General features: G+C 44.4%; 2 protein-coding genes across 2 annotated transcripts in view; one reads left to right on the top strand and one right to left on the bottom strand.

Annotated features, from left to right (window-relative positions):
* gtf2f2b (general transcription factor IIF, polypeptide 2b) overlaps positions 1-24,587 on the bottom strand; it is a 34,575-nt gene extending 9,988 nt beyond the window's left edge. The window contains exons 1-5 of the mRNA XM_020458738.2: positions 24,277-24,587; positions 24,056-24,129; positions 23,773-23,791; positions 23,366-23,510; positions 385-466 (exon numbers count right to left, since the gene is read on the bottom strand). Of these exons, the coding sequence (XP_020314327.2) occupies positions 385-466; positions 23,366-23,510; positions 23,773-23,791; positions 24,056-24,129; positions 24,277-24,540 (584 nt within the window). The 5' untranslated portion in view covers positions 24,541-24,587. The remainder of the gene's footprint in view (positions 1-384; positions 467-23,365; positions 23,511-23,772; positions 23,792-24,055; positions 24,130-24,276) is intronic.
* Positions 10,587-12,353, top strand: kctd4 (potassium channel tetramerization domain containing 4). Its single transcript, XM_020458727.2, has one exon. The coding sequence runs from the start codon at positions 10,819-10,821 to the stop codon at positions 11,587-11,589; it is 771 nt and encodes a 256-aa protein (XP_020314316.1). The 5' UTR covers positions 10,587-10,818; the 3' UTR covers positions 11,590-12,353.
* Positions 24,588-25,601: the final 1,014 nt, after the last annotated feature.

Genomic DNA, 25,601 nt, shown 5'->3' with positions numbered 1-25,601 from the left:
CAACTGATTGGCTCGAATGCATTAAGAAGGAAAGAAATTCCACAAATTAACTTTTAACAAGGCACACCTGTTAACTGAAATGCATTCCAGGTGACTACCTCATGAAGCTGGTTGCGAGAATGCCAAGAGTGTGCAAAGCTGTCATCAAGGCAAAGGGTGCCTACTTTGAAGAATCTCGTATATGAAACATATTTTTCATTTGTTTAACACCTTTTTGGTTACTACATGATTCCATGTGTGTTATTTTATAGTTGTTATGTCTTCACTATTATTCTACAATGTAGAAAATAGTGCAAATAAAGAAAAACCCTGAAATGAGTAGCTGTGTCCAAACTTTTGAGTGGTACTATATATTGAAATTGTATTGAATTTTGTTTCACTCACTTCTTCAGTTTCATATAGTTTTCATTGACGGCTGGTCTGCACTCCGCTCTCTGTACCACCATGCCCTCCAGACTGATCTTATCTGAAACAAAGACAATACGTTTCCTTTAAGGACCCACACACATCAATAGCAGAACGCTGTTTTAAATCACAGTGTATTCTTTCTTTCAATACAACAGGCCTAAGTGTTATTTCATATTCTTCAGCACCGTACTAAACATGCAGCCCAAATGATATTTGACTGAATCAGTAGAGAAACAGGTGAAACAGGTGGAACCACCCAAGTTGAGTACTCCACAGCCAACACTCCAAATCTCCATCAACTGCCACTGGACTGCTCATCAACAGCTTGCCATTTCAAAATGTAGTGATTCATCTATCTGGCGTTTTCTTTGTCACTGTGTGTGTGTGTGTAACTATCCTTGTGGGTACCAGAAGTCCTCACAAGGATAGTAAAACAATGAAAATTCAGACAAATAGGGAGGCATAGTTTTATGGGGTTAAGGTTAGGCTTAAGGTTATGGTTAGGTTAAGAAAAATTGGATTTTGGATGGGAATCAATTCTATGGTCCCTACAAGGATAGCAAAACAAAATTGTGTGTGTGTGTGTGTGTGTCTAACAAGGGGGCCAGAATAGGTTCACACAATTGTATGAGACACTGTCATACAGAGATAAATAGTACACTCTGTCCAGACTTTCCAACAAATGCCAAAGAACAGCCAACAACCACTGAAGTCCAGTTGGTGTCTGTTTGTTGGCTAATCAGGTTTTGTTCTACTGAGAAAATGTCCAGTTAGCGTTTGTTGGTGCAATTAAAAATCTGTGCACTTATACCAAGTGGCTCCAGAGAAATCACGTCAGTCAATCCAATGTCACAGATCTCACGCACTCACTAATATCCATTCCTCATCTTTTTCACAAATGGATGCATTATGTGCAATTATTGCATGATAAGGGCTGAAACACTTGTCGGCGCATCTCCCTAAACACACTTACACACAAACATATTTCTCAACTTCAGAGCAGCCTGCCTCCACCTCCCCCTCTAGTCACTCACAGACCCCTGGCAGGGATCATCTGGGTCAGGGCCGTATGGGAGAGAATAATATACTGTAGATCTCCCCTCTATCTCATTTTCTCCACTCAAGGCTCCCTTACGCTTTTCCAGTTCTCTTTTTCAACCTATCCCCTACTCTATACCTCTCTCACCAGTCTGCTCATGCCTCTTCTCCTGTAGGGTTGTATAAGACTGGGAGTGTTGAGGGTTTATGTCTGTTTAGTGTGGAATGAATTAGGATAAAACTTGCAGGTCCCAAGGGACACTGGTATGTAGGAGAGCAAAGCTGCACATGCAGAGATGGAGACAGAGATGGAAGGAAGCAGAAAGAGAAGAGAACAGAATGAGAGGAGGAGGAGGGCACAGTGAGAGGTGGAATGGCCACAGCATTTGTTGCTCAAGGCTGTCGTGCTAAGAGGGAGAGGAACAGGAGGAAAGGGAACAGGAGAGAGAAGAGGAGAAAGAAGGGCGAGAAGGTCAAGCTACCGCCCACTCATCTTCTCCCACCATCTCTAACCTCTTATCTTCTCTAAGGACCCTCCATCTAAAAAGCACACACACTCACCCCCCACTCCCACTGATATTCCCTAGACCCTTCCCTCTGTATCTGAATATTCCAGGAGCCTTCAGATTTCTCAAGCCTCTGGTGAATTTCAGATAGACACTAGACTACCAAAAACCCTCAGATAGAAAAGTGGCTATGGGAGGAGGAATGTGTTCGTAAATTGCAGTACTCATCCTTGAGGGGACAGAACAGCGACAAAGCCTGTAAAAAAGAAAAAGAGAGAGAGAAGGGAGAGTGAGAACCTGCGAGGAAACCTGTTGACTAGATGGACTACTACTATCAGCCCTGCGTACAGGAATCTTTCAGACCACCACGGTCGTCTCTAACCTTAACCTTACGTCAAAAACAAAACACCTTATGAACCTGCTCATTAATGATGGCCCCATTGCAGTTTTTGTCCTATTGATAATCCACACCACACTTTTACTATACCACACAACACAGCTTTGGAAAAGCAGCCAAACATGTCTCAATAGTGGAGGAGATGTAAGCTGACTGCATGCCCAAAGCCATCTCCCTGTGACCACCAGATCTATAAATGACTTCCCATGTGGGGGGGGGGGGTATGATTAGATATGATGAGGATACGTAATACTATAGAACCACTAATCTCTCCACAGCCTGGTAGGGCATTCAGAAGGGAGAGAGAAGACATCTTTATCAACAATCTGTTGTGAGGGGTTATTCATTTACTTCATTACCTGTATAAAACCCACCGGAGGATATTTTCAGCACCGTTAGTGGAGATATTTGCCCAAATATAACCAACATCAAAGTGTTTTGACATAGAGAACACATGTGACTAATTGGGTTTGAACCCGGGTTGTCTGTACAGTCCTAAACCGTGTTAGCCTGCTGAGCTAAAGGCCAGGCATTAGCTTAGGGAGCCTTATGCAAGTCTACAGGTCTCAGGCAAGGTTACCTAACCACCTCTGCCACACACACACCATCTATGTTCCTCAAGGCTACTGTTGCTATGCCAGCTTCACTGCAGTTTGTGATATAACGTTACAGCTCTGACTTGGCCAGCAGCATTATGAATAACTCAACATCTTTAATGAATAGAGACAGTGATTTTACTGATGGAAATCCCCATTACTGCGCTCATTACTGCTCTCATTAAAAAGAAAAAGAAATCAAATAGATTCCGACATGATGTTGAACAATTATCTCAGGTAATGATGGTGTGATAGGGCTGGGAAGGAGTGCAGGTCACCCACCCACCCACCCACCCACCATCCCCTCTCCGCTGTTCCACTGCCTCGTTTGCAATTCTAATGCGGGGATGATTCCATTAATCACATCATGATTAAAAAGCACCACGATACGGTCGATCCGCCTCGTTGATCGCCGATGTGTCACAGACGTCACCGTGGTGAGCCATCACTCTGGGATCATACGCTCAGACAACTCGGAACCTCCCAATTAAAATGTAAATGTTTTTTTGCATAATGCTTCCTATTGGTTGATTCTGATACTCTGAGCTAAATCTTTCTTCAACGAGTTTAAGTCGAAAATGTCATCGTTATCGATTTACACACACAATTAACTGAATGCAAAGGTTTGTCAGACTGCGACACAGGTACATTGTCCACAGGTACATCTATTTAAGGGGTTGAGTGAATGGAAGTTGTGCCTCCACTTCTGGAGACAGCAGAGAGTGGTATTCTATTGGATAGGTCGTCTCTCTGTGGAGAGTGTGTGGGGATGCTCTACACCTGGATTCTGGGGTGATTGCTTGGTTTAATCTACATTTGAACACCAGCATTCACACACCAGAGCTTTATGTATAACTATAGACAGCCCCCAAAAACAGACTACACACTGAGACAAAATACATCCCCCTTGTTAGATACACACGCACAACCTGACATCGATGTCACTATTTACTTCAATTAGACTTCTGCCCCCAAGGTAGAGTGTATGTGTGTGATAGATGAAGGAAGAGAGAAGAGGGGGTCCAGTAACATCACTGTCTGACTGACAGCCCATCACCTGCAGGACACACGCACTCCCTCTGTTTCTCTCTCTCCCTCTCCTCAGGGACCAAACTGTCAATAAACACCCCCCCCCCCTACACTCTTAGATACCATGAGTGACATGAGTATACATTGCCCAGGCAGTTTGCCACAGTCAGCCCATGTAGAAAGAAACACCGTACTTACTTTTGGTCATGTAGTGTGTAATACAGTATGTGGACACCTGCTCTTTGAACATCCAAAATCATGGGAATTAATATGGCGTTGGTCCCCCCTTTGCTGCTATAACAGCCTCCATTCTTCTGGGAAGGCTTTCCACTAGATGTTGGAACATTGCTGCGGGGACCTGCTTCCATTCAGCCACAAGAGCATTAGTGAGGTCAGGCACTGATGTTGGGCGATTAGGCCTGGCTCACAGTCAGCATTCAAATTCATCCCAAAAGGTGTTCGATTGGGTTGAGGTCAGAGCTCTGTGCAGGCCAGTCAAGCTCTTCCACAGAGATCTCGACAAACCATTTCTGTATAGACCTTGCTTCGTGCACAGGGCATTGTCATGCTGAAACAGGAATGGCCTTCCCCAAACTGTTGCCACAGAGTTGGAAGCACAGAAACGTCTAGAATGTCATTGCATGCTGTAGCGTTAAGATTTCCCTTCACTGGAGCTAAGGGGCCTAGCTCTAACCATGAAAAACAACCCCAGACCTATATTTATCCTCCACCAAACTTTAAAGTTGGCACTATGCATTGGGGCAGGTAGAGTTCTCCTGGCTTCCGCCAAACCCAGATTCGTTCGCAGGACTGCCAGATGGTGAAGCGTGATTCATCGCTCCAGAGAACTCTATCGACTGCGCTAGAGTCGAATGGCGGCTAGCTTTTACACCACTCCAGCCGATGCTTGGCATTGCGCATGGTGATCTTAGGCTTGTGTGTTGTCGCTCCGAGACATTTCCACTCCACAATAACAACACTTACAGTTGACCAGGGCAGCTCTAGTAGAGCAGAAATTTGAGAAACTGACTTGTTGGAAAGGTGGCATCCTATGACGGTGCAACGTTAAAAGTCACTGAGCTCTTCAATAAGGCCATTCTACTGCCAATGTTTGTCTATGGAGATTGCATGGCAGTGTGCTCAATTTGATACACCTGTCACCAATGGGTAGGGTTGCAAAGGGTCGGAAACTTTCCGGTAAATTTCCTGAATATTTCCGGCAATTTTCCATGGGAAGTTAAGCACGGGAATTTGGGGAATTTTGTTTAAATTCATCCAAAAAGTTAGCTTATAACAGTGAACCTTTTTTATGGGATACACATCAGGCAATTCTAGGTCTTGTGGCATATTTTGGTTAAACAATCCCCAATTCAATGGAATTGCAACTCTCTGCATGCACAGTGCATTCTTCCATCACATGTACAGTTGATTCTCAAGTTCTTGCACACTAATGAGATGCTATTGAGCCCACACTACCACACTGTCTGTGCCAAGGACTATATGCTTTCTGGTAAGTTTGATTACAATACTGGTTGGGGTGAATATATTTTATATGACTTACATGATTTTTTGTTAACTAGTAAATAGTAGCCCACAGCAAAGTGTGTTTAAATAATTTCTAACTTGTTAACAATTTCTGCTAGTTAGTTTTTGCTACCATGTGGGTTTTAGATTGCTTGAGCCTGCTAACTGAGGAGTGTTAATTCACCTGTTTCCATACATGTTTTATTTTAAAACATTTAACTTACAAAGGAGTTGTTTAATCTAACCGATTAGCTATTTATATGTACATGGAATTGTATTATTTATTTATAAAAAAATAAAAAAATCTCATCTTTATATGAAAATGCAAAGGGCACTATCTGATATGTGGAGACATTTCACTGCAGCTATCGTAGAAGGAAAAGCTGTGTACATCTGCAAATACTGTGCCAAATCATATGTGAAGAATGCAGTATCATCTGGCCACATGCATAAAGTTACCTCAGAGCTCACAACAAGAATCAGACACCTTATCGATAGCAACAGCTCATGGTCCTCCTGGAATCAGAAGTATTTTTGACTCAATGGAGGAACGTAGTCAGAGAAATGCTGATGAATGTCTTGCTCGAGCTGTGTATGCAACTGGTTCACCTCTGATGCTCACAGGCAACATGTATTGGAAGAGATTTCTGAATGTTCTTCACCCAGCATACACCCCTCCAACCAGACATGCTTTATCTACTCATTTGCTGGACGCAGAGTTCAACAGAGTTCAAGTGAAGGTCAAGCAAATCCTAGAGAAAGCAGACTGTGTTGCAATCATCTCTGATGGGTGGTAGAATGTTTGTGGGCAGGGAATAATTAACTACATCATCTCCAGCCCTCAACCAGTATTCTACAAGAGCACAGACACACCGGTCTCTACATTGCAGATGAGCTGAAGGCAGTCATCAATGACCTTGGACCACAGAAGGTATTTGCACTGGTGACAGACAATGCTGCAAACATGAAGGCTGCTTGGTCTAAAATGGGAGTCCTACCCTCACACCACACCCAATGTCTGTGCTGCTCATGCATTGAATCTGCTCCTCAAGGACATCATGGCACTGAAAACAATGGATACACTACAAGAGAGCCAAGGAAATGGTTAGATATGTGAAGGGTCATCAAGTTATAGCAGCAATCTACCTCACCAAGCAAAGTGAGAAGAATAAGAGCACCACATTGAAGCTGCCCAGCAACACCCGTTGGGGTGGTGTTGTCATCATGTTTGACAGCCTCCTGGAGGGGAAGGAGTCTCTCAAGAAATGGCCATATAACAGTATGCCGATATGGACAGCCCCATCGAGAGGATCCTCCTGGATGATGCATTTTGCAGCCTGAAACCTATAGCAGTAGCCATTGCACGGATTGAGGGAGACAATGCCATCCTGTCTGATGTTCTGATTCTGCTTGCATATGTAAGAGAAGAAATCTGTACCTCCCTGCCCACTTCACTGTTGCACCAAGCAGAGGAAACTGCAGTTATGAAATACAGTGGGGCAAAAAAGTATTTAGTCACCCACCAATTGTGCAAGTTCTCCCACTTAAAAAGATGAGGCCTGTAATTTTCATCATAGGTACACTTCAACTATGACAGACAAAATGAGAAGAAAAAAAAATCCAGAAAATCCCATTGTAGGATTTTTAATGAATTTATTTGCAAATTATGGTGGAAAATAAGTATTTGGTCAATAACAAAAGTTTCTCAATACTTTGTTATATACCCTTTGTTGGCAATGACAGAGGTCAAACGTTTTCTGTAAGTCTTCACAAGGTTTTCACACACTGTTGCTGGTATTTTGGCCCATTCCTCCATGCAGATCTCCTCTAGAGCAGTGATGTTTTGGGGCTGTTGCTAGGCAACACGGACTTTCAACTCCCTCCAAAGATTTTCTATGGGATTGAGATCTGGAGACTGGTTAGGCCACTCCAGGACCTTGAAATGCTTCTTACGAAGCCACTCCTTCGTTGCCCGGGCGGTGTGTTTGGGATCATTGTCATGCTGAAAGACCCAGCCACGTTTCATCTTCAATGCCCTTGCTGATGGAAGGAGGTTTTCACTCAAAATCTCACGATACATGGCCCCATTCATTCTTTCCTTTACACAGATCAGTTGTCCTGGTTCCTTTGCAGAAAAACAGCCTCAAAGCATGATGTTTCCACCCCCATGCTTCACAGTAGGTATGGTGTTCTTTGGATGCAACTCAGCATTCTTTGTCCTCCAAACACGACGAGTTGAGTTTTTACCAAAAGTTATATTTTGGTTTCATCTGACCATATGACATTCTCCCAATCTTCTTCTGGATCATCCAAATGCTCTCTAGCAAACTTCAGACGGGCCTGGACATGTACTGGCTTAAGCAGGGGGACACGTCTGGCACTGCAGGATTTGAGTCCCTGGCGGCGTAGTGTGTTACTGATGGTAGGCTTTGTTACTTTGGTCCCAGCTCTCTGCAGGTCATTCACTAGGTCCCTCCGTGTGGTTCTGGGATTTTTGCTCACCGTTCTTGTGATAATTTTGACCCCACGGGGTGAGATCTTGCATGGAGCCCCAGATCGAGGGAGATTATCAGTGGTCTTGTATGTCTTCCGTATCCTAATAATTGCTCCCACAGTTGATTTCTTCAAACCAAGCTGCTTACCTATTGCAGATTCAGTCTTCCCAGCCTGGTGCAGGTCTACAATTTTGTTTCTGGTGTCCTTTGACTGCTCTTTGGTCTTGGTCATAGTGGAGTTTGGAGTGTGACTGTTTGAGGTTGTGGACAGGTGTCTTTTATACTGATAAAAGTTCAAACAGGTGCCATTAATACAGGTAATGAGTGGAGGACAGGGGAGGGAGCCTCTTAAAGAAGAAGTACAGGTCTGTGAGAGCCAGAAATCTTGCTTGTTTGTAGGTATTGTATAGGTATTGTAGGTAAATACATATTTTCCACCATAATTTGCAAATAAATTCATAAAAAATCCTACAATGTGATTTTCTGGATTTTTTTCTCATTTTGTCTGTCATAGCTGAAGTGTACCTGTGATAAATTACAAGCCACTCATCTTTTTAAGTGGGAGAACTTGCACAATTGGTGGCTGACTAAATACTTTTTTGCCCCACTGTACATCAAAAAGCGTGAAGACTTCTGCCTGAAGCCCATACACGCTCCAGCGTACATGTTGAACCACAAGTATGCTGGCAAGAGCATCCTGTCTGGTGCAGAGCTCAACAAGGACTATGGTGTCATCACTACCGTGTCTCGCCACCTTGGCCTGGATGAGGGCAAGGTTCTTGACAGTCTGGCGATGTACACTTCCAAGCAAGGGCTTTGGGATAGAGATACAATATGACAGTCGTGCCAACATATCTCATCAGCCACCTGGTAGAAGGGACTTTGTGGATCTGAGGCTCTTTCCCCTGTTGCTTCCATCATCCTCCAAATCCCACCAACATCAGCCGCCTCAGAGCGCAACTGGTCCTTTTTTGGGAACACACACACCAAAGCACACAACAGGCTGACCAATACAAGGGTTGAAAAAATGGTGGCCATCCGGGCAAATTCTAGGCTTTTTGAGCCTGACAACGAGCCATCCTCAATATTGTGACAGTGAAGATGAGGCCTCAGAGTCTGATGTTCAAGAGGTGGACATTGAGGAGGTCCTGGGAGAAGACATGGAAGCCTGAGAGGAAAACAACCAAAGCTTTAGTTTCTAGACTATCATTTTACAGGATGTTGAAAAAGTTTTGGGGAAATGCGATGGATCATTGGGGATCATTCAATATTTCCTTTCTATTGTTGTTCAGTGAAATCATCCCATGTGAAGAGTCAACTACTTTAATTAAAGTTCAATTCGTAACTAAATTGTTTCTCTAAATGTATTTATATTGGAAGGATTTAATAATTTGCAATGATGTGTACTTATGATCAGGTAAAAGGTTTCTGTTTGTCTCCATGTGATATGGGAAATATATCCAATGGGAAAAACATTACATTTAAATGGTATTAATATTATTTTGCATTATTTCCGTTAATTCCTATATATTCTCGTTAATTCCCACCTCTGAATATTCCCCAAAATGTGCAACCCTGCCAATTATTGTGGATGAAATAGACAAATCCACATAGTTTTGATATATATATATATATATATATATATATAGTGTACATTACTGATTAAGCCCCTTGCTCCATGCTCTGGAGGCTAACACTACAAGTCTATGACCATAATAACAAACAAGCATCGGTCTTCCTTATAGAGCAGTAACAGAGACTGTTGGCATAGTAACAGAGACATGACACTCGGTTTAGACCCAATTACCTTCCAGTCAACTGGATACAAGGAAGATGTGGACAAATCAAAGACCCTGCCTGCATTCACCAGTAATTGGCCTGTTCCCACAAAAACACACAGGGAGATCTTAACCAACTGTACGCAATCTTGGAGAGAGAAATCAGGCCATCTGCCCATCCCCATCTCTCCATCACACTGCCAGCGAATGTGCCCACCATGCTGCCAGTAATGCCACCCTGCACAAAGCTGTAAACATAGTCTAACATATATCTGACTGCAGTAAGTCTCTATAACAGAGATATTGCCACCTCCCCTCTCTCAGTCTAGGGGTTGGGGAGAGAGGTTTGTTATCCATGTTCCCAGCCAGGACAACGTCATGTGTGTGTGTGTGTGTTGGTAGGAGGTTGGTGTGTATCTGCAAGCGTATATAAAGCGTGTGTGTTCAGGGCCTCCTTTGCTCTCACGTGCAGAAGCACAGCTGAGGAACCTTTTCATCAGCGAGAGGAGAGGGCTAATTATGAAGACAGGGAGAGAGAGGATTAGAGAGAGTTGGAAGAAAGAGAGAGGGGGGCTGAATGAGAGGTGGGATAAGGGAAGATGGAGAGAAATAGAAAAAGAGAGGGGGATGAGAGGAAGGAGAGAGAGGGGAAAGAGAAAAGACAGGGAGATTTAGAGAGGATGAGAGAGGGGCAAGGAGTGCACCTGCCACTCTTTCTACTCTGTTGTTTTCTCTCTCTCTAAAGCACACACACTCTCTCCTCCCACCCTATGATGGAGGATGGCACTGGCCCCCTCTCTTCCTCCAACACAGAGAGAGAGAGCGAGAGAGTGAGGGAGGGATGTAAGAGGGAGGAGAGAGAGACAAATAGAGGCAGACTCATTCTGTTACCAGTGCGCTCTGCACTCCTCTCTATGCCAGTACCTCTCTGTGACGCTCCCATACGCTAACACACACACACACACACTTTGTTACTGCACGCTACACACTTATCCTGAGGACACACACACAGACAAAAAGACTGTGCGGTTGTTGAGCGGGAGCGGCATGGAATGGAACCTCAGAAGGATGGACAGTGAACTGAGACAGATCAACCCAGACCTGCTGCAGCCCAGCAAGAGCATCAAGAAGCCCTCCTCAGGCACCATCACTCTCAACGTGGGGGGCTTTCTCTATGCTGCACACCGCACCACCCTCAGCCGCCACCAGGGGTCAGTGTTGGAGGAGCTGGCCAGCGGCAGGAAGCCCATCCAGCACACTGACTCCATGGGCAACCCCTTCATCGACCGCGACGGCCCCGTGTTCAGACACATCCTCAACTTCCTGCGGACCGGAGACCTGCAGCTGCCCGACGACTTCCGAGAGGTGGGCCTCCTGAGAGGAGAAGCAGAGTTCTACCGCCTCAGCGGATTGGTGGAGGCCATTTCAGAGTGGGAGGGGATGCGGGCGGCGCAACGGGAGCCCGCCTTCCTGGAGGTGACTGACGAGAGGTCGCAGGGCTTCAAGGTGTACTGCAGCGACCCCTCCTTCATCGACAAGATCAAAGGGCGCCTGGTTCAGATCTCAAAGAGCCGGCTGGACGGCTTCCCGGAGGAGTTTGAGGTGTCGTCCAACGTGATCCAGTTCCGCCACTTCATCAAGTCGGACCCTGGCTCCAGGCTGGTGCTGAAACAGGACAGTACCTTCCTGTGTACCCTGGAGTGTCTGAAGCTAGAGACGGTGATGCTGGCCCTGAAGGCTGGCTTCTCTTTAATCAGCTCTCTGGACAGCAGCAAGGGATCTGTGGTGGCCGCAGAGGCTCTTCACTTTGTCAAGTAAGAGAGGGTGGGGAGAGGCAGGGAAGAGGGAAAGCTGGGGGAGCAGGATCAGGAAGGGAATGAACAGGGAGGTGGATAGAGAGGGGACGACTGGGAGAGAGGGGGCAGGTACAGTAGGTAGTGAGGGAAACAAGAGGGAGACGAAGGGATGAGAGAAGGAGAAAGGTGTTTGATTCCAGATTGACCCCAAGCCCCTAGATTGAAACTGACGCAGGACAGTCATTTCTCTGCACTTTGTCTGGAGTCCAACCGAAGAGTCAAGAGAGAGCATCCACCCTCACTGCTGCAGGACAGAACACAACCTCTCAGAGGACCAGTCCTCTACTGAATTACACATACATTGGCTGCTTCCCCTTCAAACCAGCCTTAGTGCACCATGAGGTATTACAGTGTGTGTTTTCGGTTGCTGTGTTTTGAGTGGAGTTGTGTGACCAAGCCTTTCTCTGGATTCTGAGGTGAGAGGTACAGTTGAACACTATACATCTGACTGACTGTTGCTGATCATTGGACAAAAAAACGATTGTTTAATTGCAGCAACTTGCCTGACTAGATGGAAGGAAGGTCAGTGTGAATGCCCTGCAGCAGAGAAGCACAGAGAGTTTAGACCCAAAGGTTCAAATCTAGCATGATGCATGTGCAGTGAAGCTTTTCAAATCAGACACCAACATTGTGATTGTAAGTGCTGTGAGTGAGTATGTGACAATGTGTGTTCTTTTGGAAATGTGAATGTTTTGTTTCACACAAAATAAAAGTCATGAATATCGGCATGATTATATTATCTAATATTTTCCACAAGTCATGCTGACACGTGTCTACTCTATTATATACAGTACATGGGGACTTATATCATATTTAATTGCATCAACATTATGACAGTTGATTAAGGCAGACATAGCTGACCATAGCGCTTTAATAGAATAGACTGGGAACTAATGTATCAGACGTAGAACTGTAACAGAGTTAGCAACTTAGAAAGTCAGCTTAGTGTACTGGAACATGCATCCGTGCCCAACATCCCAGAGCAGTCACCTCAAACCAAACATGCAGTGTTTTGACGTACAGATTTAGGATCTTAATCACCGTTGCAGAACCTTCTTTCATTCAGGAAAAGTAAAACATGCAGTGTATTTGAGGCTTAAAAAAAAGCTTCTGAAGTTTATAATTTCCACTTTGAAATTTCAGACTTGATTTATCCTTAACAAAAATGTATCAACTCGTACAAAAATGTAAATTATTTATAATCCATATAATAATACACATTTCCTGTTTCTGAAGGATTATTTTCCTGCTGTAGCAAACTGGCTCAAATTAAGATCCTACATCTGAAAGGATCATAATCAAAATCTGAATTCCTATATTAAATCTCTTTTCCCATTTCACTACATTTATCATTTTTTTATATAATTTTTATGTAACCTTTATTTAACTGGGCAAGTCAGTTAAGAACAAATTCTTATTTACAATGACGGCCAAACCTGGATGACGCTGGGCCAATTGTGCACCGCCCTATGGGACTCCCAATCACGGCCGGACATGATACAGCCTGGACTCGAACCAGGGACTGTAATGACTCCTGAGATGCAGTGCTTTAGACCGCTGCGCCACTCGGGAGCCCAATGTTATAAGCCAACATTTCATATAGAAAGTGATCACTGGTGAGTGAGGTTAGTGATTGACAGTTGTGCAGGTGTCTTCATCCCAGGGCCTCTAGGATTTATGCTCCCCAGACCATGGAGACTATTGATATTTTAAGAAGTGGGTCCGGAAGGCAGTTCAATAAACACTGCTCTCTTCCCTCAAGGTGTACCTCTTTTTACATCCATATCTCAACCTTTTAAATGTGTAGTACTATAAATTATTTCACTATGCATTTAGGCCAATACTACATTCCACAACAAGACTAAACATATTAAATCACTAATTGTGTAGTTATTTCCCAAAACTCTGCTAAAGGGTTTGTTGTTGAACAGTGGGTCAGTATTCCATGAAATGTGTGTACCGAGTACTGGTGGTAGAGTATGATACGGTGCACCTCTGACTAAGCAGACACGTTTCCTTTAGTTTGGACAGAGTCCCCTGCCTCCCAGTGCTAATTGTTTTACCTCCTTGTAATTCATCTCTGACAGAACCCATCTGACACAAGGCAACAGATGGTGCGAGAACAGAATATTAGGAACTAAAATAACCAAACTCAGTCTATGCTTTAAGTACAGTAGCTGGAGTGTTGACCACATAATACACCCACCTCGACTTAGCCTGCGTCTCAAACCCCCCTGGAAACCATCTGCTGTAGCACACTCCTTCTTCAGACCTACAGCCCCCTACTCATGACACACACAGTGAACACTGTCTCTATGTTTCATACTACTGAACACATCCCTTCTGATCCACCACAGCAGACTCAAGCTCCACGCACGCACACTCTTCTGGCATTGGAGAAAACACGAGGCTCCCAGAGCCAGCAGTATGCTGAGGGGGACATCAAACCTAAGAGCTTTTTAATTGCAGATAAGGCCCATCAATATTTGATGAGGTACCACTGTGCCTATTAGCTGTTAGCTCAGATTGGTGAACATCTCAGCCACAGGTGGCAGAGAGAGTGAGAAAGAGATGGAGGAAGAGGGGTAGAGGAAGAAGCAGTGGGATCAGGGAGAACAAGAACATCAGAGAGAGGAAAATACAGAAATACAGAGAGCACACAGCTTATTAAAAACAGAGGCAACCCATTAACTGATTATTATTCAGATTAATATTCACTGTTTGTCTCCACACTGACTTTCTTTCCTCTAATATACACACACACACACCGAGCTTGTTCCTTATGGCATTAGGTGTCTCCATGTCTATGCGTAACTAAGGGAAACAACTAACATTCCTAACTATCATTTTACCCCTGGAATGATTCTAATGGACGGATCAACTACAGCCAACCTAGACTGACAAGAGGCCAAGGCTAGAGGGGAAAGAGGGCTAGAGGGGGAAAGAGGGCTAGAGGGGGAAAGAGGGCTAGAGGGGAAAGAGGGCTAGAGGGGGAAGAGAAAGAGAGAGGGTAGAGGGAGAAGAGGCAGAGAAAAAGATGAGAGGAGGAAGAGGCAGGGAGAAAGAGGGGGCAGAGAGAAGAGAGATGGGGAAGTGGCAGAGATGGGAGAGGAGGCAGAGAGATGGGAGAGGGGGAAGAGGAGAGAGGCAGAAAGAGGGTAGAGGAGGAAGAGGCAGAGAGGGGGGTGAGGGGGAAGAGGCCGAGAGAGGGAGGCATAGAGAAATAGAGAGAGAAAGGGAGAGAGAAAAAGGCAAGGGGAGAGAGGAGCCATATGAATGGCAGAGAAAGAAAGGCAGATGAAGAGAAAGAAAGGCAGAGAAAGAGACAAACACACACAGCCGAATCAATCACTTTGTTAAGGAGCTGAGCCACATGCTGCGGTCTCTCTCAAATAAATCACCAGCCTTCAGTAAGCACTAAATAACCTATAAACCTCGATATTCGAAAGAATCTGTACATTCTAAAGAATATTTTTATGTTCTACACAGGCCCAATATATACACACACTTGTACATTATCTATGTAGTACACACACTCCCCTCCACATGTATTTGGACAGTAAAGCTACATTTTAAAATGTGTCTCTACAAAGCATTTCATATTTTAGAAGTAACTGTTCATAATAGGTGACAGTACAGAATGTCCGTTTTTATTTGAGGGTATTTTTATACATATCTGTTTTACCATTTAGAAATAAAGCACTATGTATCTAGTCCCCCAATTTGAAGAAGTCATAAGTAAGCTAATTGGACAAATTCCCTTACAGTGTAGGAATATACACTATGTACGGTGCATTCGGAAAGTACTCAGACATCTTTTTGTAAAATTTTGATTGATTTACCAGTTTTTTCCCCCCTCAATCTACACACAGTACCTCATAACAACAAAGCAAAATCAGGTTTTAGAAATGTTACAAAATGTATTCAGACCCGTTACTCAGTACTTTGTTGCACCTTTGGCAGCGATAACATCTTAGAGTCTGCTTGGGTAGAACACTACAAGCTTGGCACACCTGTATTTGTGGAGTTTCTCCCAGTCTTCTCTGTAGATCCTCTCAAGCTCTGTCAGGTTGATTTGGGAGCGTCGTTGCACAGCTATTTTCAGGTCTCTCCAGAGATGTTAGATCGGGTTCAAGTCAGGGCCACTCAAGGACATTCAGAGACTTGTCCCGAAGCCACTCCTGCATTCTTTTGGCTGTGTGCTTAGGGTCGTTGTCCTGTTGGAAGGTGAACCTTCGCCCCAGTCTGAGGTCCTGAGCGCTCTGGAGCAGGTTTTCATCAAGGACCTCTCTGTACTGTGCTCCGTTCATCTTTTCCCTCGATCCTGACTAATCTCCCAGTCCCTGCCGCTGAAAAACATCCCCACAGCATGATGATGCCACTACCATGCTTCACCGTAGGGATGGTGCCAGGTTTCCTCCAGACGTGACACTTGGCATTCAGGCCAAAGAGTTTAATCTTGGTTTCATCAGACCGGAGAATCTTGTTTTTCATGGTCTGTGTCCTTTAGGTGCCTATTGACAAACTCAAAGCAGGCGGTCATGTGCTGCAGAGATGCTTGTCCTTATGGAAGGTTCTCCCACCTCCACAGAGGAACTCTGAAGCTCTGTCAGAGTGACCATTGGGTTCTTGGTCACCTCCCTGACCTAGGCCCTTCTCCCCCGATTGCACAGTTTGGCCGGGCGGCTAGCTCTAGGAAGAGTCTTGGTGGTTCCAAACTTCTTCCATTTAAGAATGATGGAGGCCACTGCGTTCTAGGGGACCTTCCATGCTGCAGACATTTTTTGGTACCTTTCCCCAAATCTGTGCCTCGACACAATCCTGTCTCGGAGCTCTACGGACAAATCCTTCAACCTCACGGCTGAGTTTTTGCTCTGACATGTAGTCAAATGTGGGACCTTATATTGACAGGTGTGTGCCTTTCCAAATCCTGTCCAATCAATTGAAATAACCACAAGTGAACTCCAATCAAGTTGTAGAAACATCAAGAATGATCAATGAAAATAGGATGCACCTGAGCTCAATTTCAAGTCTCATAGCAAAGGGTCTGAATACTTATGTAAATAAGGTATTGTTTTTATTTGTAATACATTTTCTAAAATGTGTTTTCACTTTGTCATTATGGGGTAGTGAGTGTAGATTGATGAGGATGTTTTTTTTAGAATCAGGCTGTAATGTAACAGAATGTGGAAAGAGGAAGAAAAACTCTGGACCACCTTTACTCCACACACAGAGTCTACAAAGCTCTCCCTCGCCCTCCATTTGGCAAATCTGACCATAATTCTATCCTCCTGGTTCCTGGTTACACGCAAAAAATAAAGCAGGGGGCACCAGTGACTAGATCAATAACAAAAGTGGTCAGATGAAGCAGATGCTAAGCTACTGGACTGTTTTGCTAACACAGACTGGAACATGTTCTGGGATTCCTCCGATGGCATTGAGGAGCACACCCCATCAGTCACTGGCTTCATCAATAAGTGCATCGACAGTGTCCCCACAGTGACCGTACGTATGTACCCCAACCAGAAGCCATGGATTACAAGCAACAGCGGCACTGAGCTAAAGGGTAGAGCTGCCACTTTCAAGGAGTGGGACTCTCACCCGGAAGCCTATAAGAAATCCTGCTATGCCCCCCCCCGACAAACCATCAAACAGGCAAAGCGTCAATACAGGACTAAGATCTAATCGTACTACACCGGCTCCGACGCTCGTCGGATGTGGCAGGGCTTGCAAACCATTACAGACTACAAAAGGGAAGCACAGCCGAGAGCTGCACAGTGACACGAGCCTGTCAAACAAGCCAAACGACTTCTATGCTCACTTCGAGGCAAATAACACAAACATGCATGAGAGCACCAGTTGTTCCAGGAAGACTGTGTGATCACGCTCGCCGCAGCCGATGTGAGTAAGACCTTTAAACAGGTCAACATTCACAAGGCCGCAGGGCCAGACGGATTACAGGACGTATACTGTGAACATGCACTGACCAACTGGCAAGTGTCTTCACTGACATTTTCAACCTCTCCCTGCCCAAGTCTAATACCAACATGTTTTAAGCAGACCACCATAGTCTTTGTGCCCAAGAACATTAAGGTAACCTGCCGAAATGACTATCAACCCGTAGCACTCACATTTGTAGCCATGAAGTGCTTTGAAAGGCTGGTCATGGCTCACATCAACACCATTATCCCAGAAACCCTAGACCCACTCCAATTTGCATACCGCCCTAACAGATCCACAGATGATGCAATCTCTATTGCACTCAGGACCGCCCTTTCCCACCTGGACAAAATTAACACCTATGTGAGAATGCTATTCATTGACTACAGCTCAGCGTTAGACACCATAGTGCCCTCAAAGCTCATCAATAAGCTAAGGACCCTGGGAGTAAAGACCTCCCTCCGCAACTGGATCCTGGATTACTGACGGGCCGCCCCCAGGTGGTAAGGGTAGGAAACAATACATCCGCCACGTTGATCCTCAACACAGGGGCCCCTCGGGGGTGCGTGCTCAGTCCCCTCCTGTACTCCCTGTTCACTCATGACTGCACGGCCAGGCACAACTACAACACCATCATTACGTTTGTCGATGACACAACAGTGGTAGGCCTGATCACCGACAACGACGAGACAGCCTATAGGAAGAAGGTCAGAGACCTGGCCGTGTGGTGCCAGGACAACAACCTCTCCCTCAACGTGATCAAGAAAAAAAGAGATGATTGTGGACTACAGGAAAAAGAGGGCCGAGCATGCCCCCATTCTCATCGACGAGGCTGTAGTGGAGCAGGTTGAGAGCTTCAAGTTCCTTGGTGTCCACATCCCCAACAAATTACCATGGTCCAAGCACACCAAGACAGTCGTGAAGAGGGCATGACAAAGCCTATTCCCCTTCAGGAGACTTGGCATGGGTCCTCAGATCCTCAAAAGGTTCTACAGCTGCACCATTGAGAGCATCCTGACTGGTTGCATCACTGCCTGGTATGGAACTGAGCGGCCTCCGACCGCAAGACTGGGGCCAAGCTTCCTGCCATCCAGGACCTCTATACCATGTGGTGTCAGAGGAAGGCCCTAAAAATTGCCAAAGACTCCAGCCACCCTAGTCATAGACTGTTCTCTCTGCTACCGCACGGAAAGCGGTACCGGAGCGCCAAGTCTAGGTCCAAGAGGCTTCTAAAGATCTAATCAAATGGCTACCCAGACTATTTGCATTTGGACTATTTGGAGTCAGCATGGTCCAGCATCCCTGTGGAATGCTTTTGATGCCTGAGGCTGTTCTAAGGGAAAAAGAGGATGCAATTCAATATTAGGAAGTTGTTCCTAATGTTTTGTACACTCAGTGTATATCAACGCAGACAGCGCTAATTGCGTCCATTAATGATGTCATTCCTACAGAAGCCATGCGCGGAATGTCAGTAGTAGTTGGTTCATGTAATTTTATGTCTAAGTGTTTTATTTTTTTCTGCGTTCTGCACAGCTCTGGCATGCAGCAGGTATTGATAAAGAGGTTGCTTAGCAACAGGCTACAGAAGCTGGCAGTGAATAGGCTCAGCTGCAAGTACTGTTAGAAAGCCATTCCTCCCGCTTGCTCTCTTTCTCTCACCCCCCCCAACCAGCTCTCTTTTTTATCTTTCTCTCCCCCTCTCCTCTCTCCCGCTCTCTTCCTCGCTCTTCGTCTCTCTCCCACTCCTACAGGTTGTGGTTCTCTCAGTAAGTTTTTAATTGCAATTGGTCAGGGGTGAAACTACTTCCATCTAATGTTCCAGTAGTTTCAGAAGCTATGGTAAACAGAGCAGCCAGGTCTGGTGAGCAGAGCATAGAGATTCTCCCTATAGAGAGGGAGACAGATCATTTTTTTAATAACACTCTGTACTCCGCTATTACTGCAGACACGCAGTCAGCCAAGACCCCTTTGACTGGAGATAATCATACTGCATTACACACAGCAGAAAGAGCCCACCTGTTGTGGAGTGGATGAGTGATGCTGATATACAGTACACAAATCCAGGCTGTCTCCTGAGTGCATCTAATTGCTTTGAGCAAAATTCCCCGCTGTCATGTTCGTCGTCGGTTTGTCTGTCTTCGCTGCCTCCATCTCTCGTAGGATCAGATGCAGCTTGTAAGAAATGTAGCAGTCTGAATCCGAGGCAGTGAGCACGTTTGGGCCATCAGAGAGGTTACATTTTAGAGGCAGCCATCTTGGCACTATAGAAAAATCTTAAGCTAATTTCCTGCAATTATACACCTTTCTCCATGGGCCTGAGATTTTATTGAGCAGTTTTAATGCAAATTTCCTACAATTCTATACATTTTGCCATGTAGCTGAGGAAATGTGGCAGTTTTAAAGTTAGTTTCCTGCAATTCTATGCACCTTTCCTTGGATAATGCTGTGTTCTTCTGCTCAAACAAAATGAACACTGCTAAATGTATTGTTTTGTGATTTTTCTATTCTCCCTGACAGTCGAGCTTTTCTTTAGGTGAAAAATCCCTGATAAAGTGATACCATTTCAAGCCAAACGTTTCATGTTTTCATTTTGGAGCGGATTCATCACCGTTCCTGTTGTGTACAGTAGCCTACAGTATTCTAGGAATAGGTCTTACCTAGCCCCATTCACCAAAAGTTCTATATTAACTACAAAGATCAAAGAGTGCCAACCCCCCTCAGACCTGCTCAGTTCTCTCTCCAGACAGTTTCCCTGCCCTCTCCTACTGGACATGTCTCTAGTCTACAGCTCAGCTCTAGATAGAAGACCTCATTCAATTCATCAAGCAAGGGCTGCTGCTGGAATATAACAAATATGCAGTGTCTGATGGGCTGAGAAGCTGGGTGGATGTGCCAAGGTTGGTGTGAAAGCTACCAGCCCAGGTCCAGATGGACATCATCCAGCCAGAAGTGGCAGCAGCTTATTGTTCAGGCAGGAAAAGTTTCTCAGAGAGACGGTCACCTTTTGCTCTGCTCTCTCACAAAGGAGGCAAGTGTTGCCAGGAATAATCAGCAGGAAATGTTCACACACAGAGTCAGCTGACTGAATAACTGCCTGCCTACTATTCCACTATGCCCTCGATGGAATGTACACAGACCCTTTAGCATATACAGGTGAATTAGAAAGCTAATTGTTAGAATTCAAAATCTGTCAATTCCCTCAATGAGAATTTGAAGGCGAGTTTTCTGGATTTGAAAATCTTAACTCAGAATGGCTCACTCCACATCACCATTTACAGGAAACGTACGGGCCACAATATCCTCAGGGTGGACAGTTTTCACTCCGCAACGCCGTATTTTTGACAGGAAGGAGGAATTTGATGAAAAAGCTGTGAAAATGTATTCTAGGTCTCAGCAACGGGGATACAAACCAAGAATGCTAAACCAGTCTCTCACCAAAGCAAAATCTCTGGAAAGAGAAAGTCTTCTCAAAACACACCCACAGGCCTAAAAAATCCAAGCAAAATTATTCTGTGCAGATCCTCTCAAGCTCTGGCAGGTTGGATGGGAGCATTGCTGCACAGTTATTTTCAGGTCTCTACAGAGATGTTTGATCGGGTTCAAGTCCGGGCTCTAGCTGGGCCACTCAAGGATATTCAGAGACTTGTCCCGAAGCCACTCCTGCATTCTTTTGGCTGTGTGCTTAGGGTCATTGTCCTGTTGGAAGTTGAACCTTCATCCCAGTCTGAGGTGCACTCTGGAGCAGGTTTTCATCATGCATCTCTCTGTACTTTGCTCCGTTTATCTTTGCCTCGATCCTGACTAATCTCCCAGTCCCTGAAAAACATCCCCACAGCATGATGCTTCCACCACATTACTTTACAATAGGGATGGTGCCAGGTTTCCTCCAGACATGACGCTTGGCATTCAGGCAAAATAGTTTCATCTTGGATTCATCAGACCAGAGAATACTGTTTCTCATGGTCTGAGAGTCTTTGGGTGCCTTTTGTCAAAATTAAAGCGGGCTGTCATCTTCCTTTTATTGAGGAGTGGCTTGTGTCTGGCCACTCTACCATAAAGACATGATTGGTGGAGCGCTGCAGAGATGGTTGTCCTTCTGGAAGGTTCTCCCATTTCCACAGGAAATCTAGAGCTCTGCCAGAGGGACCATCAGGTTCTTGGTCGCCTCCCTGACCAAGGCCCCCCACACACAATTGCTCAGTTTGGCCAGCTCTAGGAAGAGTCTTGGTGGTCCCAAACTTCTTCCATTTAGAATGATGGAGACCACTGTGTTCTTGTGGACCTTCAATGCTGCAGAAATGTTTTGGTACTCTTCCCCAGATCTATGACCTGACACAATCCTGTCTCAGAGCTCTATGGACAATTCCTTTGACCTCCTGGCTTGGTTTTGCTCAGACATGCACAGTCAACTGTGGGACCTTATATAGACAGGTGTGTGCCTTTCCAAATCATGTCCAATCAATTGAATTTACCACAGGTGGATGCCAATCAAGTTGTAGAAACATCTCAAGGATGATCAATGGAAACAGGATGCACTTGAGCTCAATTTATAATCTCATAGCAAAGGGTCTGAATACTTATGTAAATAAGGTATTTCAGTTTTTTATTTGCAAAAAAAAATGTAAAACCCCATTTTTGTTTTGTCATTATGGGGTGTTCTGAGTAGATTGCTGAGGATTTGTATTTTATTTTTTAAATACATTTTAGAAGAGTGTAATGTAAGGGGTCTGAATACTTTTTAATTCTACAAATTGTAGAAATGCACCTTTTTACATAGTACCAGTCAAGGTTTGGTGTGAGTTGGTATATACACACCTGTTTTTCCACTATTCTTAGTCACCCAGATGAAGGCCGTTGTAGCCGCATTGTTTTGGTTTTTCATTCTTGCATAAGCAGAAAACAAAGGCTTTCAAAATGTTTCACTACATTGTTTACTATCCAGCTGACAAAGGCCGTTCTAGCCGCAACGCATTGGTGCACCACAAGCCTATGTCTCATGAGGGCAGCAGGTGGCCTAGTAATTAGAGAGGCGAGCCAGCAACCGAAAGGCTGCCAGTTCCAATCCCAGGTCTGACGGGAAATATCTGTTGGGAAGTGAGTTGGCAGGCGGAAGGGATGCTGATATCAAGTCTTATATACCTGTTGTTGTGCCCTTGAGCAAACCCCACACAACAACAGCCCAATGGGAGCCCAGTGTGGCAGCCCCCTGCGCCTTTACAAAAACATGGATCTGTGTCTTTCAGGGGTTAAAAGTAGAAGTCAAATGTCAGTTTGACCAACAAAGTGATCTTAATCAATTTATCTTTGTTCTATATTATTTCATCCAATGATCAAAGAGAACCTCATGGATTAACTATAAACCAAAGAAGCACACCTCTCCTGTGTCTCTACAGTAGGCTGTTTAAAATAAAGTTGGGTATATCTATTTGATGAGAATTGTTTTATATCACATTTTAAAGGGTTAAAACATGAATAAATCAGTGCATTAGAGTAATCGTAATAACTCCGTCTACAATAGAGCAAGGCAAAAACAGGAGTATAAAATAGTTTGTCGACATTTCAGCTACAGCTTTTAAGACAAGTCAACTGAAATAGGCCAAACGAGAAGTCTTGATGATGAATCTCTCCATTGCTTGAGGATGACGACCCAAATCTAATCCGATTAATCTCAAGGAGTCTCATCTCTTGAATATTTATTATTCAGCAACTCAAAAGGCACCATATACCGTCAACTCAAAATGAAACATATCTCCATGGTGTTTTACCAGTACTAGAGCAGAGTAGGGCAGTAGTCTTACCTGCAGAGGTTTCAGTGAACACAGCCAGGGTCTGCCCCCCCACACTATGCATGGTGAATGGGTGGTCCCGGGGAGCTCGTACAGACACTGCCTTCTCTCCCAGGGCAGACAGGCTGGTTAGGTCCTCATTCAGGGTGAACGACACCTAAAGGAAACACCACAGACCTTTGGATCCACTAACATCCCAGCATGGATGCAGGCTTTTGTTCAAACCAAGCAGTTAAACCTCTGATTCAACTAATCATAGTCTATGAATCTATAAACATGACTTCCAATAATGAAAATTATGTTCTAATAATACAGCTACTGTTTTCTAGAACGCTTCCAAAAGTTTGAGGTATTACTGAGGACAAGGAACAGTGTATGGGTTTACAGTGACGCCTTGTGGCAACAAATAACATACTTACATCTGCTTTTCCTTGTTTCCTATGAGGGGGGGAAATGCATTTACTTTCAGTTAACTACAACATAGGCTACACTAATTGTCTCATTAAACAGCTGATTCCTGAAGATCCATGTTACTGAATTTCGGACCATTTATAACTAGCACCACCAACTACAAAATAGAGCATGATGTCCAGTGCAAAAGTCAACATTTCTATGTCTGGTAGTGTTGAACCCCTCTGAAAAGCAGTCACATGTTTTCAGTAATGAACAGATGTGGAGTTCTAGCTAATGGTCAGTGTTTACTTTACAATCTTGAGCTTTCCAATTTCTCCTTTTCCGGATGCTTTGGCCCACTGCTGGGCCAAGTACTTGGGAACCTGATCAGGCCAAACAAAAGTTAAAAAGAGACCGGAGGTTTTAATTTAGCTAGCCAAATGCTAGGCTATTCCTCAACAAAACCGTCAGGTGTGACCAATATGTGTATGGATATGACTTACCGTTTAATTAGATTTTAGGCAACATACCTTTACTAGCCATACACCGGTGTTTTGCTTAGCTCCGGTTAAATCAACCTCCGTTTTTTCAGACATAGCGGCAGAACCTTTGATAAGGTTCTTCAGGACACGTGAAGTTGCTAACAGTGGAGTCACAGACAGGTTACAGGAAATACAACGCATGAGAAACCTCACTTCGATCAATGAAGAGCACACTACACAGCGGTGATGGATAAATACAATCTGAATAACATTGTGCAAGTGTGAAATGATTTTATGGTGAATTTGGTCCATTTTATTTATTAGCCTATTGGTAAGGTTGTAGCTATACGTGGCCAGAATATTTGATCCCACTGGAATTCACAAATGTTTTATAAAAATACAGTAGAAATCAGAGGTGGCACCAAGTCACTATTATTCGAGTCACACGCAAATTTCAAGTGACAAGGTCCCGAGTCTCAAGTCGAGTCCCAAGTAGAACGGGTCAAAACTCAAGTCAAGTCCAAGTCGTGCATTCTAAGAGCCCAGTCACAAGTTTTCAAGTCAGGTCTCAAGTCAAGTAAAAAAAAAAAAAATCTATACATGCAACAACTTGTTCAACTACAAATCATTGTCGTCTATTTACTGAGGCTACCAGACAGCCCTTTTGATTATTTTGTCTACAACACATTTTGATTTGCCTATGTTATTGTAAAATAGCGACCTTGTGGTAGTTGTAAGGGCATGAAATCAGCAGCAGACAAGGCAGGTTGACACGCTCAGTGTATATTTATTTACAGGTCTTGGTGATCCAATGGTGAACGCGGGTTATATTTAATTAAGCAATAAGGCCCGACGAGGGGGTGTGCTATATGGCCAAAATACAAGGTCTGTTCTTAATTACGACGCAACGTGGAGTGCCTGGACACAGCCCTTAGCCATGGTATATTGGCCATGTACCACAAACCCCCTGGGTGCCTTATTGCTATTACAAACTGGTTGCCAATGTAATTAGAGCAGTAAAAATGGTCATACCTGTGGTATACGGTCTGATATACCACAGCTGTCAGCCAATCAACATTCAGGGCTCGAACCACCCACTTTACAATACAAAATATACACGTAGATTTACCAAATATACAGAGCCAATAGACCACAAGAAATAGCCTCTGTATCAGGCTTAACCTGTTCTATCTGAGCAGACACAAGTAGAGGGCAAGACTGTAACCTCCCATTGAAAAACCAAATCGAATCAGGCAAACAGGTAGGCCTAAATAATATAAGCTCGTGGCCCCCAGGACCATACAATTACCCAATTGGCAATTACAACCAATAACCTGGTACTACAATGTAAAAGGCAATTTCCACATCCATTG

This window comes from Oncorhynchus kisutch, linkage group LG2, assembly GCF_002021735.2.
Source record: "Oncorhynchus kisutch isolate 150728-3 linkage group LG2, Okis_V2, whole genome shotgun sequence".
NCBI classification, from domain to species: domain Eukaryota; kingdom Metazoa; phylum Chordata; class Actinopteri; order Salmoniformes; family Salmonidae; genus Oncorhynchus; species Oncorhynchus kisutch.
The sequence above is the reverse complement of the archived record's forward strand: the minus strand, read 5'-3'. Positions and strand labels throughout refer to the sequence as shown.

Bases quoted from the DNA above. Each gene is read 5' to 3' on its own strand.
- kctd4 (XM_020458727.2), top strand. From the start codon at position 10,819: ATGGAATGGAACCTCAGAAGGATGGACAGTGAACTGAGACAGATCAAC.